The sequence below is a fragment of the Anastrepha ludens genome, chromosome 2 (genome assembly GCF_028408465.1).
Source record: "Anastrepha ludens isolate Willacy chromosome 2, idAnaLude1.1, whole genome shotgun sequence".
Lineage (NCBI taxonomy): Eukaryota > Metazoa > Arthropoda > Insecta > Diptera > Tephritidae > Anastrepha > Anastrepha ludens.
In genome coordinates this window covers 134,425,603-134,442,462 of record NC_071498.1, presented here as the reverse complement: position 1 = coordinate 134,442,462, position 16,860 = coordinate 134,425,603, and the positions used below count along the sequence as shown (strand labels likewise).

General features: G+C 34.4%; 1 protein-coding gene across 1 annotated transcript in view; it reads right to left on the bottom strand.

Moving 5' to 3' along the window:
- The window catches only part of LOC128855383 (uncharacterized), a 36,454-nt gene extending 20,059 nt beyond the window's left edge, over window positions 1–16,395 (bottom strand). The window contains exons 1-10 of the mRNA XM_054090243.1: window positions 15,983–16,395; window positions 15,685–15,916; window positions 8,250–8,363; window positions 7,913–8,072; window positions 7,745–7,833; window positions 7,242–7,682; window positions 6,988–7,089; window positions 577–680; window positions 392–509; window positions 170–326 (exon numbers count right to left, since the gene is read on the bottom strand). Of these exons, the coding sequence (XP_053946218.1) occupies window positions 170–326; window positions 392–509; window positions 577–680; window positions 6,988–7,089; window positions 7,242–7,682; window positions 7,745–7,833; window positions 7,913–8,072; window positions 8,250–8,363; window positions 15,685–15,916; window positions 15,983–16,159 (1,694 nt within the window). The 5' untranslated portion in view covers window positions 16,160–16,395. The remainder of the gene's footprint in view (window positions 1–169; window positions 327–391; window positions 510–576; window positions 681–6,987; window positions 7,090–7,241; window positions 7,683–7,744; window positions 7,834–7,912; window positions 8,073–8,249; window positions 8,364–15,684; window positions 15,917–15,982) is intronic.
- Between the last annotated feature and the right edge of the window lie 465 nt (window positions 16,396–16,860).

Here is a 16,860-nt window from a genome sequence, read left to right as displayed (position 1 = left end):
TTGGTTGCTCAGGAACAAACCATTTTGAAAAAGAAATACTTTATCTACAAATTTTACTTTTACTTATTAGTTCATAATGAAAACCAAGTACATCAATCTCAGACAACTTTGCCAAGCACAAATAAATATGGGAATTTACTATACCAGATATATAAATATACATACTTACACAAACACGAGCACATTTGGTATGTAAAACACTTCGCCAAAGAGGAAAATAGCACCAGGAAAAGTCTCTACGGTATCCTGATAGATGGCACTAAATATTGGTGGGAATATGAATTGTCCTATGGGCTCGCTAATGCCAAATATTGAGTACATTTTACCTGCAAAAACAGATTTTATTTAATAAACAAAAATATTAACGCTGCTGTTGAGATTTAACACTAACTTAATTCTTCTCCATCAACAATGCTAGAGCCGATGGCTTTAATGGCGATTACACGCAAACTCACAAACATATCAACAACGCCAGCGACATAGAAGGACTTTGTATCTCTGGCAAAAGCCTGCAAAATATAAAAATTCAAATTAAATATCTAACTTCAAATGTTAAAACAAACTAATTAGGCTTACAAATAGAACTCGGGAAATTACAATGGCAATGGCCGATAGAATGCCAATTGTGGAGTCCGCGAATTTTAGCAATTTACTAAGTATAGCCGTACCAATGAAAGTACCTGCAAAAAATCAAATAAGAAAAGTGTACTAAGAATTCTTTAATATATACAGTGAACGTCAAAAGAAAGTTTACACCATATATTGACAAGTTTTTACTATTTATTTACTTTGTAATTTCAGTTATTATTTTATAAAAACACATTCATGCTGCAACAAAAACTAAATATAGGTATAAAGTAGAGTTTCAGACTTTGTACAAAAATTTGTAAGAATTCGGCGAATTTTCATCAAAATTTTAAACTTTTTACTCAGAATTTGTGGAAAAATGTTAGTTATGCAATTTTATAGCTAAAGTACAAGTCTCGGGTAAGTCAAAAATCACATTTATTTTTAAGAATTTTTTTTTGCATGCGCTCTTATGCATTTTTTCCATTTAATATTTACTCCACATTTCTTCTATATGGAAGAAAACACCCAACACCGTCAGAAGAAAAAATTGTCAAAAAGCAATGCGATTTTTGAACTACTTGAAACTTTCCCTTTATTGTGCCAAAATTCAATGATCTATAAAACCGCGTACTCGAAATTTTTCTAAAAATTCTGAGTAAAAAGTTCGAAATTTTCATGAAAATTTGCCGGTTTTTTTAATTTTATACGAAATTTGAAACTTTGCTTTATTTGGTTTTTGTTGTAGTAAGAACTATATTTTTACAAAAAATAATTGCATCAAAACTTATCAATATGTATATTAAAGAATGCAGGAGGTCGCTCTCGCTTATCCAACAACACAACACCACACTTTGTTGGGTCCCCGGCCACTCTGGAGTGGAGGAAAATAAAAGAGCGGATGAGTGAGCAAGGAAAGGCTCTGAGCTTAACTTTTCAGCGAATGGTAGAGGACATTAGCATTATTCTTAACGAACTGTAGACTGCGATTGACTTGAGCGTAATCGCCTTGATCTCTGACTACTAACTGTGGGGTCTCCAACGTGTTTTGTCAAAAACTGAGCCTTAAAATGTCTCCTGGGATAAGATCAATTACCAGCGTCCTCACAGGTGTTATAACGGGGCACTGCACTATTGGTACCCTAGTCAGTAATTGAGGCGATATGCAACACCTCCTCTGTGAATATGCAGCACAGAAGCGGTGCCAAATATCCGATTATTTCTTTGAAGAGCTGGAAAATTTGCAAAATTTCTCACTAAAGGAACTAGTTACCTTCTTAAAAAGATCCAAGCGGTTTAAGCAACTTAGTTAGGGGATGGAAATCAAATACAGGTATCACGATGGGCCTTAGAGTCACCGAGTGTATTGTGTTTGACAAGTAACCTGGCTAACCTTACATAACCTAACAATATGTGGTGTACATTTCCTTTTGACGTTGATTGTATATTTGCATTTTGTGATGTGAGCTAATTTCAGAAAATAAATCAATTATTAATATTATATTTCATTAACCGTGATTGTGATGCTGTGAGAGCTTTCGATCTTCAATCAAATAAATATTTATGAAAACACAATCCGCACTAGCAAATAAAACAAAAAAGTAGCATGCTTTTACTTAATGTCCGGCGTATGTACATATGTATAAATATATTTGAAAATTTTTTTAAAATATTTAAAAAATTTTTTTAAATATTTTAAATTCTCTGAAACTTTACAATTTAAACAATTTTCACTAATATTTTATTATCTCGGTGCAGAGGCTAAGTGAAACAGTACAGAAACAAATCAAATGTGCAGTAAAGGGAAAAAATCAGTATCCAAACAGAACACCGGACCATTTTATGCTAATAGCCTTTTACCCTACTGACTTTTTTCTCTCAAACCCATCTACCACTAAGCTAATACTAAATGGGTTTGATTCACAAATTTGTTACTTATTTTGCATACAAAGGAAAATGCGCGGATTACTCCTAAATTGAAGGCCATTTCCTAACTTGTCGTTAGATCATCATGTAAGCACTGGCCAAAATCACCAAACTGATAAAGCTAGAGAAGTTGCTACCAAACTAAAGCGGGAAGAATCAAATCTAAAGCTCATAAATGGCACGCTTTTCTATTAAAAAAACTTTTCCTTAACACATAGGCCACTTGAGGCATCATTGGCTTCAGAGCACACAAATTATGCTTGTTCCACTACCCGCTATGGGATATTATTTTTTGCACTAAGTCCAAGAAGATTCGAGTATTATTTAGATAATTTTACGGCAAAAAATAGATTACCCAAAACCAGACTTTAACAAGTTGTGTTAACCTCATATGAGGGTTGTCTCTTATATTTTGCGCCTTTGCAACACTTCGTAGGATGAGCTGTAATTCGATATTTTTGTAGAGAAGTTGGTTTTTTAACATAAACTTACATATAGCGTTTTCACTTACGAGCTTTATTTGGTATTTTTTCAGTGAGTTCAAAAATTCGTATCTCCCAAAAGATGGAATTAACCCATAAACATTTTCATGATTTATTATAATTTTCGACTAACCTACTTCGTCTTTTGACGTTGAAGCACAACACTTCGCCACTGTGAAACGCTGGTACATTGAGTTCCGCGAGGTCGTTGATCCTTTCAGAAAGAGTTTCGAGAAGGCCATCCAAAAATGGTTGTTGTGCCAGAAACAATCGTCAATTCAGAACGCAAGATCGTCATGTGACATATCGCAAGGTAAAACTAATGCCCATTAGTGGGTGGGCAAGAACTTTATTCTTTTTGGATATCACAGAATTTGACAATTGGTATAAAGAAATGTTGAAGAAATTCAGCCGCGGTGGTTCAAAGCACGTCTATGGTCGTAAAAGGTGACGAACCTTGGATCTATGTCTATGAGCCAGAAACACAACAGTTTTCGACAGTATGGGTGTTCCAAGACGAGCTTAGCACAACAAAAATTTTTCGCGGAAGAAGCACATAAAAAGCAAATGAGCGCTTGATTTTTTTCAGAAAACCTGGTAATATTGCAACTGTTCCACTAGATAAACTTAAAACAGTGAATTCTGAGTGACACAAAACCATTTGTTTGCCAGAACTTTTCGGATAATTAAAGAAAACCAAGCGCCGAAGACAAATCATTCTTCACGTTTTGGCTCACACAAGAACGTTTTTGAACACTCGAAAGATCAAATTAATGGGTCGTACGCCTAACAGCCCTAATTCGGCACTTCATGATTTCTTTTTGTTCCCGACCAACAAAAATAAAGTGCGAGGTCAACGTTTTTTAACGCCTGAAGAAGCTGAAGCCTTTAAACAGCTTGCTGTGGAGACATCCACTTCTAAGTGGCAAAAGGGCTTTGAAAATTGTTTCAAGTGTATGCGAAGTGTATTGACTTTCAAGGAAAAAATCCATTTCCATTATTATTATTACAGTGGTTTCATTATTAGGCGCAAAATCTATATATATAAAAATGAAATGATGTTCGTTTGTACGCATTTTTTTGGGCCGATACGAGGCCAATTTTATTCGTTCTTTTTTCATATTATAGGCATCCACTAGGGGAAGGTTTTTAGCAAAAAAAAATTTCTTTTAAATATTTTCTTCATATAAAAAAAAGAAAAAATCAAAATATTGTACAAAACAAAACTTGCTCGATTCTTAGATTAAAGTAAGTTTCGAATCGACATTCATTTTATGTGTACAACTTTTTTTGAATTTTTCGTTATTGTATACAGAAATTTCAAATGATTCGAATGAAAATTTTTTTTTTTTTTTTTATTTCTTCCATAAAATATTACACCTGTCGTTAGACAATAAGTAATTTGATTTACAAAAAGATGGAATGAGAGTGATATTGAAGGGCCAATGCCCACAAGCTCATTTAGAAGAAATATATACATATTATTTAAAAACAAGTGGTTAACAAACAATGACATATACGATTAGTTGACAATTGATTACAAGGATTTTGCAAGATCTGTTGGTGTTTGACGGTTAAGCCGACTTTGGGTAGATTTTTCTTTATTTGGTAGTCTTCTCATCATAGGATTTGTATGCGTTAATAGTCTATTTATGTGTCTTCTGCTAGCGCTTTGTATTGTTTCATCAATAGTATCGATGTCAAGGTCGCGATGAATATCTGCGTTAGGTATGTACCAAGGTGCATTAGTTAAGGTCCTAAGTATTTATGAAAATAATGTTTCAATTCAATTGAGCAATGCTTTCTTTGACCAATTCTATATGGAAATGAATGCGTTTGCAAACGATGTTTTCGGCTATGAACGAATGTTGGAATCGAATGAAAAAGGAAAGAAACGCGAAATGATAAAAAAAATTCTTGGAAAATTTAAAATGAATGGTGCTTCATTGGAAAAATTCAAAGGTAATAAGAACAAACACAAGATAAAGTTAGAATTCGAATTTTTAGATTTATTTTGTTTATTTCTCATTTTTTCAGAAGTACACCACACAACAACTCATTCCAACTATGATTTTGAAATCCTGTTGGAATTGATGATCGATAATTTTGTCACTATAATGGTCAATGGAAATTTGCGTGTATCAGACCCTGCATATTATTTACCATATCAACTTTTTATGGAACATATGGACCAAATGAACACAAAAAAATAATTTAGTTTTGTTTTAATTTTTTGCAACATTTTGGTTTTCAGTTAATACAATAAAAACAATACTGTTTTCTCGTGAACACAAAATTCTAAATACGTTGTTTGTTTAGAATTTTTTTAGAAAAAAAGTAAATTTTTTGGTTTTGAGGAAATTTGTTTATTGTTGCTATTTGTGAAAGCGTAGATATTTGTAAGTATTTGACTATAATCCTAAAAGTTAATGGAATACCACTATGACACATAGAAAACATTTTTTCAAAGGGGTGTTTTTCGAAAATTATAAAAAAATTGTTTTCAAAAATTTTGAAGAAATAAAGTAAAATAAAAAAATTTCGAAAGCATGAAATTTTTTCAAAACCAAATTTTCCTCAAAAAGATAAAAGAAATTTCTTCGAAGAGGTGTTTTTCTAAAATTACAAAAAAAAAAAATTTCAAAAATTTTAAACAAATAAAATAAAATAAAACTTTCTCAAGGGTATGAAATTTTTTCAAAACAAAATTTTCTGAAAACCAAACAAAATTTAAAAAAAAAAGGTGTTTTCAAAGCATTTCATATTCCACTATTAATAGAGAATACATTTTTTCGAGGGGGTGTTTTTCAAAGCGGAAAAAAATCTTTTTTAACAAATCAATTTAAACTTTTACAAAAGTATGAAATTTTTTCAAGAACAAAATTTTCTCAAAAACGTTAAATTAAAAAAAAAAAATATTTTTTTCACAATATTTAATTTTCAGCAATTAACTGAGAAGAAATTTGTTAGAGCGAAGTGTTTTTCAAAACTTCAAAAAACACTTTTTAACCAAAAAAAATAAACCTTTTTTCAAAACAACAGGAATGATAACATTGCCTAACAATTTCTGCACTTTTGCACAGTCTAAAGAGGCATTGATACAGAGTGTATTTCCAAACATAGTTCAACATTACAAAAACCATGATTGACTCAGCGAAAGAGCAATTTTAGCTGGGAAAAATACGGACGTCAATGATATAAATTCAGCTATTTTAGATCAAATACCTGGTGACATAGTTGCGTATAAGTCAATGGACACTATTACTGATCAAGATGAGGTCGTAAATTATCCAACTGAATTCTTAAACTCACTCGATTTGCCAGGTTTACCACCTCATAATTTACGATAAAAAATTGGAGCACCGATTATTATGCTGCGCAATAGTAATGTGCCCCGACTTTGCAACGGTACCAGACTCGCTGTGAAGAAGCTAATGGGTAACGTTATCGAAGCAACAATTTTGAAAGGGAAGTACAAAGGAGAAGACATTTTGATACCCTGAATTCCACTGATACCGGCGGATTTACCATTCGATTTCAAACGTTTGCAGTTCCCTATTCGCCTTGCCTTCGCTATGAGAATTAATAAGGCGCAAGGACAGTCTCTACAAATCTGCGGTATTAATTTAGAATACCCAATTTTTTCTCATGGACAATTGTATGTAGCTTGCTCACGAGTTGGCAAACCATCGTCATTATTCACGCGAAAGATGAAAAAACCAAAAACGTTGTCTACCAAAGAGTGTTACAATAAAGTTCGAATGAAATTGTATCAAAGAATTTGCTTTGTTTCGTATTAATTTTATTCTCTTTCAGCAAATCATTGAATTTATCGTCTAGCGAAGCGGGCGAGGGTACGCTAGTATAATATAAAAGGCTACCCTCATACCTATAAGTAATACTGGTGATTGAAAATTTTTGATAATAAAAACTGTCATATAAAAAGTCCGCTAAAAAATGAAATATGTAGGCATATATACATATATAAGTACAAATGTGCCAATCAAATTACCAATTAATGCAGCTGCAGAGGAAAATGTGAAGAAAAAGCTGAAATCATTGCCATTCCAATTGAGTTTGATTAGCGTGTAACGGTACCAATAGTCATTTTCTCCTGCAATAGAGTTTGAAAAAAATTTTAATTTTAAGAAAATGTGTTATTATACTGTTATTACATTATAATATAGTATATTTTAAAATTATACAATATATTATATACATCCATATTTCAAACGATTTATTGAAATTTCAAACTCCTATACCCACCTGATACTGGTCCAAGCGTTAGAAAATAGGCAATGATCAATAAAATCAAAAGCATTCTTCCGTGGTTGGGGCGTTTTATCAACGGGAATTTGACACAGTCTATCACCAAAGTTGGATCAAAGAATTCACGTAGAAATGAACGTCTGACAGGCTCAGATCCAATATTCGGCAACGTTGTCGGCTTATCCGCGACCTGCAATTGCGAGTTTAATTCAAAACTAACGTTTTTCACTTTGTCCACTTCGTCAATGCTTGTTTGTTCATAAGCCAAATTTTCACTGCCAGCAACAGGCAGCGGCGGTGGTCCATTCACAGGCAAGGGTGGGCGACCATCTTCAGCAGTCTTTGTATCCAATTTGGGTGCAGGTTTGACCTCTTTAATAAAAAATACTATATACAGTATTGCGATGATTTGAAACGATGCGGCCATTCCGAAGGAAACTGAAACCAACAAAGCTGTAAGAGGAAAAATATGAAAGTAAAATTCAGTATTCAGGACTTACAAATATAACCCAGCTGCTGGAATAGAAAACCACTTATCGGTTGGCCAATGAAAGGTACCGCTGTTATGAACATCGCAAAAATACCAAATCTGAAATGTAGATATGTAAAATGTAAATTTCATCTCCTCCTCATCGCATTCAAAGGCAATGGAAAATCAACTAAACCACCTGAATATACGATCCTCTTCCGGTGTGGCTATGGTTATGTAACTGTAGACAGCCATCAAGCAAAATGTAAGTCCACCGAATATAGCCGGCACGATCGCCTCACAGTAAGCGCCGAATTCCATGGGCAGTGAGTCGAAAAATATTGCCGAAATTAGTAAACCTGCGTAAATGTATTTTTTGGTAGAGCGAAAGAGAATTTTTTACACAGACACGCTTCAATTAAAAAATAATTAGTCGCGATGGATTTGAATTATTTTTTTTTTATTATAAAAACAATGTTCCGTATTAGGTACTTGAGCAAATCGCTTAAATAAAAGGAATCAAGAAGCAAACTTACAAGTGAATGAGAGAAATTCGCCTACAATTGGCATGATCATACATGGCTTCCGTTTGTTGTAACGATCGGACCAACCACCGGCAAATAGGAGTACAATCAAAGGAAAGATGGCAGCTGAAAAGAGTTATTAAAGAAAAACAAAAATATATTATTTAAAAAAATTGTTTGCTACCAAAATATTGTATATTAAAAATAAGTTTTTTTTACAATACAAATATGCCAAATTAATCACCTGTCGGAAGGTTTATAGCTATAATTATAGTTTTATTTTAGTATAAATATTGTATATTTTATTAAAAAAAATTGGATAATTAATTTTGCTCCATCTTATGTGTATAGCATAACTTCTGATAACTTCGAGTTTATTTATTCAAAATAGTCCCCTCTGGCCTCGACACACTGTTTTGCGCGATCTAAAAGCTTTTCGAAAGAGTGTTTCAGGTCATTGACCGGAATCTGGAATGTTCTTCAGGATGTCGGTTCAAGCCTTTTGGATGGCCTTTACAGACGCGAAACGTTTCCCCTTCATGGCCAAATGAAATTTTCCTAGTAGGTAGAAGTACAGGGAGCCATATGAGGCGAATATGGTGAGAGATTGATGATGAAAATGCGATTTCCAGTCAAAAAATTAGTCACAAGAGTGGATCGATGAGATGGTGCATTATCATGCAACAAGCGCCAGCTTCTTCCTTCGCGGTATTCAACAAACGGTTCAAAATGCCAAGATAGAAAATTGCATTGACGGTTTGGCCCGTTGGCACGAACTCCTTGTAGACAATTCCTTTGAAATCGTAAAAACAAATGAGCATCGACTTGATTTTTGACTTCTCCAAACGCAATTTTTTGGGTGATGGCTCGTCTGCGGCTTCCATTCGGCACTTTCACGCTTGGTTTCAGGTTTATGTGGGGAACACCACGATTCATCACACATGACAATGTTGTAAAGGAAAATCTTGTCTTTTCTCGCCTCTTTAATGAGGTCTTTTGAATGTTGAATTCTGAGCAATTTTTGGTTCTCAGTTAACTTGTGTGGAATGAAACGTGCACAGACCTTTCGTAAGGCCAAATGATCAGTTAAAATGCGATACATCGATGTTTTGGAGATATTCAACTCCGACTGAACGGAATGTCACCAAGCTGTCATTGGAAGTCAGTTAGAGATGTAACTTCCAACGCACTAACTCATTAAAAAGATGGCGTCATCAAAAACATTTTTATGAAGCCAGTATTGTTTATTTTGGAACCTTGTATATATGTATATAACTGGCGCTTACACCCTTTTTGGGTTATTGACCAAGCTCGCCCTCCTATTTGTGGCGTAGGATTTGATGTTGTTCCTCAAATGAAGGGACCCACAGTTTCAAGCCGACTCCGAACGGCTTTTGACGTGATAACGTCTTATAATTATTCGATTTAGCCGGCTGCACGCACGAAAAATTGTGTCGTTACCTTGCCCATTAGTGTTACCTTGCTCATTTGTCGTTACCTTGCTCATTTGTCGTTACCTTGCTCATTGCCGTTACCTTGAATGAACTGCAAGCGAAAGCGCGGAACGAACAAAGCAAACGAACGGCAACGTTCGACATCTTGCTCTCTCCTACTTAAGTGAGCGTATATATGTATGTATATGCGCATATGTACATATATAAATTCACGTATTTGTACTTGCATATGCCTTCTTATTGATTATTATTAATTTGATTTACTTGAAGAATTTAAAATAAAACCAAGTTTGTTAATAATACCTGTTGTTTTAATGTTATTATTATTAATTTTTTTATTATATATGAAGGAAAAAATTTATGGTAATATAATATTTACCATATACCTTATAAGATATGTTGTATACTAATATATGTAATATATATAAACATGCATATACATATACAATTTCGCGCAATTTTCGAAAAGAATAAGTCTATATGTAAAGATGCATACAAATCATATGGACATATCAAATATACGAATCTATTCCGTAAGCAAGCAAATGTAAGCTAATGTGCTTGAACTGCAAGCGAGAGCGTGGAACGAACGACAAAGAGCACAATCGGCCCCCGCGTTCGGCAACGTTCGACATCTGGCTCTGTCCTACTTGAGTGAGCATATATATGTATGTATATGTATGTATATGCGCATTTGTATATAAATTCACATATTTGTATTTGCATATGCCTTCTTCCTGTGTGCATGGTAATGAACCATTTCTCTGTTGAGAATAAACGATGATAGGAAAAATAGGAAATGAAAGGGAGTGTTTCAAGTGTAATGTGTCTTGAGAAAGTCAAATCGATGATGATGCCTCCAAGTGTTGTTGACTTATTAACGTCTGATGCACACTCGAAATTGAACATATCTTTCATGAATTTGATAAATGTTTCGTCATTTTTCACGTTTGTGTAAATGTAACTTGCAATTCCATTTACCTCCTCCTCTATATCCATACAAAATATCTACCAAACAAATAAAATTAAAATTTGGTTTTGAAAATTGCAACCATTCCATCAATATTTTCTTATGACGTTGTCACGTTAAACTATCGTCAGTAAACCGACTTTACAGACAACCTCTTTTTTTGAGAAGCTTTTTCATTGCAGAAATACACTCGGAGGTTTGCCTGCCGAGGGGCGACCGCTATTAGAAAAAACTTTTTCTTTACTTTGGTGTTTCACGGAGATTCGAACCTACGTACTCCGAATGGTAGTCACACACCAATCCATTCGGCTACGGCGGCCGTCCTTGGTGTGACCCAAAATTAAACAATGTTTTTCTTTCTAGTAAGCACTTTAATGTATGCAATCAGATTAAAAACAAGCACTAACGTAAAAAGGCTAATTCAAACTAGCGAAACGTTAGATGATTTTTATAAAAAGGTGGGAGAGAAGCCTCTAATAAAAGTCTCAATTCAGTTCAATAAAGTGATTATTTTATAGTGCATTTGAATCCATTAAACAGAAGAGTCAACACGTAATAGTAAATTTTTTATTGAGCATCTTCAACCAGAAAATACTCATTCATCGACCGACTAATTGATATTGTTTACATGTTGGCTTAAAGCAGATACATATGTACATACATGCATTCATACATACATATATACAAATGCTATAAAGAAAGGTCGATCAGAATGAATGCTGATTAATCCATGTGAATGATTAGAAAAAGAATAAGCAAATAAGACTCAAACTGCGAAAAAAAACGTGTTTAATACTCAAAATGTAGACAAAATAGAGAAGGAACCAGTTTTGAAATATGATTTGAAGATTTCAAGTTCTGAAGATGAATTAGCAAATATTACATGCATGTAAAATGGAAAAACGGCAATTAGTATTGGATAATAAACAAACGTATAAACAATTAAAACCATTATTGGAGATTTAGTAAGTGGATTTTTTTTTATCGTAGATCAACGATTTAAGCGCATGGCTAGAAATTATTATGGCCATAGACAATTCCGATGATCTCAAATACCTATGGGCATCGTTAATTGAAAAATATATTTTTATAAATTTTGCAAGTTAGTCCATAATTATATAAATGTACGTATATACCTATAGACACCGCACGAAAAAATTATAAGACCAAAATAATTATGATGATATCTACTAAAGCAATAATAAAAAAATATCCCAATATCGGTTCATTGATTGTCTGTTTCAAATGGCACAGTGGATTATGCCGCATTTAGTGCTGGTGTTTTATTAGCGCGCAAATTCTTGTTCTGTACAAAACGAAATAATTATAAGACCAAAAGCGTTTGCTTTTAACCCTTTGGGGGCGGAGCTGCTCGAGGGGCGAGGGAAGAAAATAAATACGTTGAACGTTATAAAAACTAAGGCTTTATTTAACACAAGAAAATTTTTTCATAAAATCAAAAAATAATTATAAACAAACTGCTAATGTTGAAATGCCTGAGTGGATTCCTTATTGCACGGATTGCACTTCCACTTGACGAAGTAATGCCATGGTCTATCGTCCAATCAGATTCAAAGTAATATTCGTCAGAAGTGTCACTATCTAACGTATCATCTCTAGATCGCTTAGTCAGCGTGCGTAGGATAAAATATAAAATATATAAAAAGATTGCTGGTTCCTCTCGCAGTGACACTGAGCGACTAAATCGAATAATTGAAATTCGTTCAGACTCTACCGCCGTCTCACCTCGTAAGTTTACATTATACGGAAGATAAGACTTCATCGCTAATAGCCCCTAATGTCTTTGAATGAAAACATGACACTTTTACTATACCTATGCGTATCTTATCGCTCAGAACGATAGATGTCGCAAGCCTTGTAGCTACGAACTAATTTGGGCGGCTATATGCCGATACTCGTCCCCAAAGGGTTAAGTGTAGAATGTATGTTACTCGTATTATGTTGAAATTATTATATCATAGTATACATAAGTGATTTCGACCGCTTTATCTAATTCTCATATTTATTTGGTTGCTTTGGTTAAGAAACAAAAAATATTAAAGATCATCTAACAAAAAATATGAAAAGCTTTGTCTGAATTTGGGTAGGGACAAATTTTAGCATGCAGAGAGAGAAGCCTTACAGTGCGAGAGGTAGCTTCAAATTTAAAAAGAAGCAAAACTGCGGTTTACACTACTTTTCTTCGAAAGAAAAGTCGCACCAAGGGAAGTGGTAGAAAACCAAAACTCGAGAAATCACACGTTTAGCTCTATAAGTAAATCAAATAGTCCTGCTGAAACACAACACACCCTTAATTTTGAAAATACTACCCGACGTGTGAAATACATTTTGCAAGCTTAGTCTAGAATTTATATGTATGTATACAAAACGAGTACCAAAACCTAAGTTAACGAGACAACACAAACAGGTCAGATTGCAATTTGCAGGAAAGTACAAATTTTGGGAAGATGGATGGGAAATGAAAAAAAATCAATCGGGTTGCTTTCTAAATATATTGGCATAATAAACGGAAGGAAAAGGAGTAGAGAATGGCCTGTAATTTCAAAGGGGGTACTGTCATGGTTTGGGCAGCAATTAGTGTCAAAGGCAAAACGCCTAAATGATTCATATTCAAATGTTTCGATCCAAAAATTAATAGTGTAAAGTATATAGAACTTCTAGACGAAGTACACACTATATTTTTTTATGATAATTTCGATGAGGACTGGATTTTCTATCATAACTAGCAGACGTTCCCCCTTACGAAGCAACAAAAAAGTTTTTGGCAGCGAAAAAATACCAATTTTCGAACGGCCTGTCTGGAGCCCTGATCTTAACCCAATTAAAAATGTATGGGCTATACTTTCTCAATCGGTTTTCAAAAATGAAAGAGAATTTGATAGCACTAAAAGCCTTGAAATTGAAATTTGAAAAGGTCGAGCGAAGGAGCACCAGGAGATTTGGCGGCTCCTAAAACACTCAGGCTAAAAAGCCCATTGTATTTAAAACTCTGGAAAGAGGGTAGATAGTAAAGGAGGGAAGGAGAAAAGTATCAGAGAAAGAGATAGGAAAGAATAGAGACAGAGATAGAGATAGTTAGTCCTGTGAGAATTATCCAGATTCTTTGGCAAATCTGTAAATATCCTCCAGTTTTAGAGAACGAATATTACCCATTCTCATGACATCGGAACCCAAAACTCGTAGTCTTACTCTAGCAAAGGCAGGGCACTCAGTGCTATCTACCTCCTCCAAGCACGGCAGGCACATTGGATCCTCAATGATTCCAATGGTGGTCATATGCTGACCTCATGTGTTATGTCCTGTAATGATACCGACCATCAACCGAACGTCTTTCCTTCCAAGTTTTAGTAGAAAGTTTCACAGTTTTCTGTTCGGACTTGTTACAAAACACGTTTGAGTTCTGCAGCGTTCTAGAACGGACCATCGCTCTTTATGTAAATTGCATACATAGTCGCTGATACAATTCATGATTCCTGCGGAACTGATTCCGATTATTGGCCCTGGCCCTTGTGGGGGAACCGCTGATTCACGATTGGGCAATTCATCGGCAATTTCGTTTCCTTGAACACCGGCTTATTCTGGAACCCATATAAGTACAAGCCTGTTTTTTCTTGCGACAGACTTAAGCTTCTTCTTACATTCTTGAACAATCTTTAAGGTTTGCTTCGCGTTCTCCAGGGCCTTCGGTGGAGCCTGATTGTCACTGAAAACTCCAATCTGTTTCCCGCTCCCCTCGATTATCCATTCGGCTACTTTCAGGATGGCAAAAACTGGAAAACAGTTGCCATTTCCCCCATAGCATAGTGATACTTATTGCTATTGTTTAAGTACCATCCGGCTCCAGACACTATTTCATTCTTGGACCCATCGGTAAAGAAAATATCCATCAAACCTCCCTGCATGCATTCTGGATTGCCTTAGAAGTGCTATTACTGGCGGATGATCAAAAAATTGCTCAAAATATTAGCTTGCGGAAAATGAAATCCATTATTTTTACGTAAAATTTTGGCGCAAATGGTTTAAAACTGTTAGCTCCTTGGCGATGCTACGACTACCAACATGTCGATCAATTTCGATTATTTCTGTGATTTTATCGACATTTTCGGCATTATCGATATTTTTTTTAACATCAGAAATGCCTGAACGGAATCGACGAAACCAAAATTGCACGTAATTGGTTGTTCCCCTATCGGTGAGTTAAACCCCATTCACAATTTCAGCAATCCGGCTTTATCACATAAAAAATGTAAAATATACCGAATTTTCTGTTGGTTGACTTCCATTATAACTCCCACCCTGTAATTCACAACTCAATGGAACAAACAAAACACAGCAACATCCATTTTTTCGTTTGAAATAAATTTTAATGGTTTGATCGCCACTTTACGAGATATCGATCACTAGAGCCATCTGCCGAGAAAATAATGGATTTCTTATTCCGCAAACTTATATTTATTATAAAAAAATCGGCATTTCTTAAACATTAATTAAATTGCGTGAAATTTGTACTTTTCCCCCGATATTTGAAAAACAATTATCAAATAAAAGTTTAAATATTAAAAACCAAAATTGTTTTTTCCCCAAGTTGATAATAAAAATATAAGAAATTTAGTTGGTCTTACAAATTTTCGTGCGGTGTATGAACACATCATTTAATTACACCTTGGGGATACAAATGGGAGGAATTTTTTATATTTCATTTATATTTATTTTTCACGCACACACACGCATAACAACTGGTATTTCCAGCAATTAGTACATTGGAATTTATTCTTTATTTCTAAACTTCGAATATCATTTTTAGGATTTGCGAAATTTGTTAAACAAGAAATGCAAATTCAAATCCCCTCAACAGGTTTTCAATATTAAACTCGTTAAGTGGAATTCTAATTTGAAGCAGCAGCTGAAGTAACAACAGATTTATAATGAAGAGATGGCATCATGTGCAATTATATAAATATTTTCAAAATCAAACACTTAATTTAAATACAAACATACACACCGATAGGCGCTCGTTTCCCGGATACATCCGCGGCCAATTTTTGCGCCTCGACTTCAGCTTTACAGACAGTATAATTGAAGCCGACTGAATTGATGGTGAGCGCAGCATCTTGCATTGTTGCGCCCAGCGTAGTGTTATCGAAATTGAATTCCTCACACTCAATGCCCAACTCTGATTTGTCCAAAGTTGTATCGCAGATAAGCTTATTATAGCCTAAATTGACACGACAGGCCTAAAAAGTCAAAAGCATTGAATTTACCGCAATCTACTATAGAATATTCGTGCGTGATGGTGTTACCTTGTCGAGTGGAAAATTTTGCATAGCAACGGCATTGAAAACACTGGCCATTAGGTAGAAAAAGAAAAATGGCTCTATAACTAAATATTTTCGATAGATCCACAATTTTTTTAAGTAGACAAGCGCCCCTTTTGGCTCTGTCTCCGCTTCCGGTGCGTTGCCATTTTGCTGCGACATTTCACTTTCGTTTCGCGATCACTTCTCTTTTCTAGCACAAGTTATTTTTTTTAATAATTGGTATTTCTATACTTGTGAGCGCATCTCTAGGTAAGCGACTATTTTTACTAATCCACTTACACTAAATTGATTTCGAAATCACGCTAATGATAAGTGATGAGCAAGAATATCAAGTTTAAGTCTAGAATTGTTTCGGGTTGGTGTCTATTGCCGTTCGCGCTCGGTTTAAAACTAAACAGAATACAACGATTTGCATTTCCAATACCTTATTGCTTCGCAATTTTAACAATCTTGTTGGTTTGTTGAGATTTATCCAACATGTGTTGAGTGATCTTCGCTTGAGTGAAGATGCTTTGGCTCTGTGCCTGCGGCAAATCATTAATATCATTCTCTGTTGCTTAATTGATCATTCGTATTATTAATTTAAAGTTTAAATGCAAACTAAACTAAAGTAAACAAAGCTGGTATAGAAGTGTTTATGTTCAGGTGGAACAGAACTTTAGGGCCATATATCTTCTGTGCAAAAAGTACCCGAAACATTTATTTATTTATTCATTCTATTCTATTCAATTAAAGTACAATTAAAGTACAACTCTATTCAGTTAAAGTACAACTCAAATAGATTACTAATTCTAAAGCTTAAATATAAAATATGGTAAACAATACTGTGAGATACATTAGTCACAATTCAAAAAGTGTAT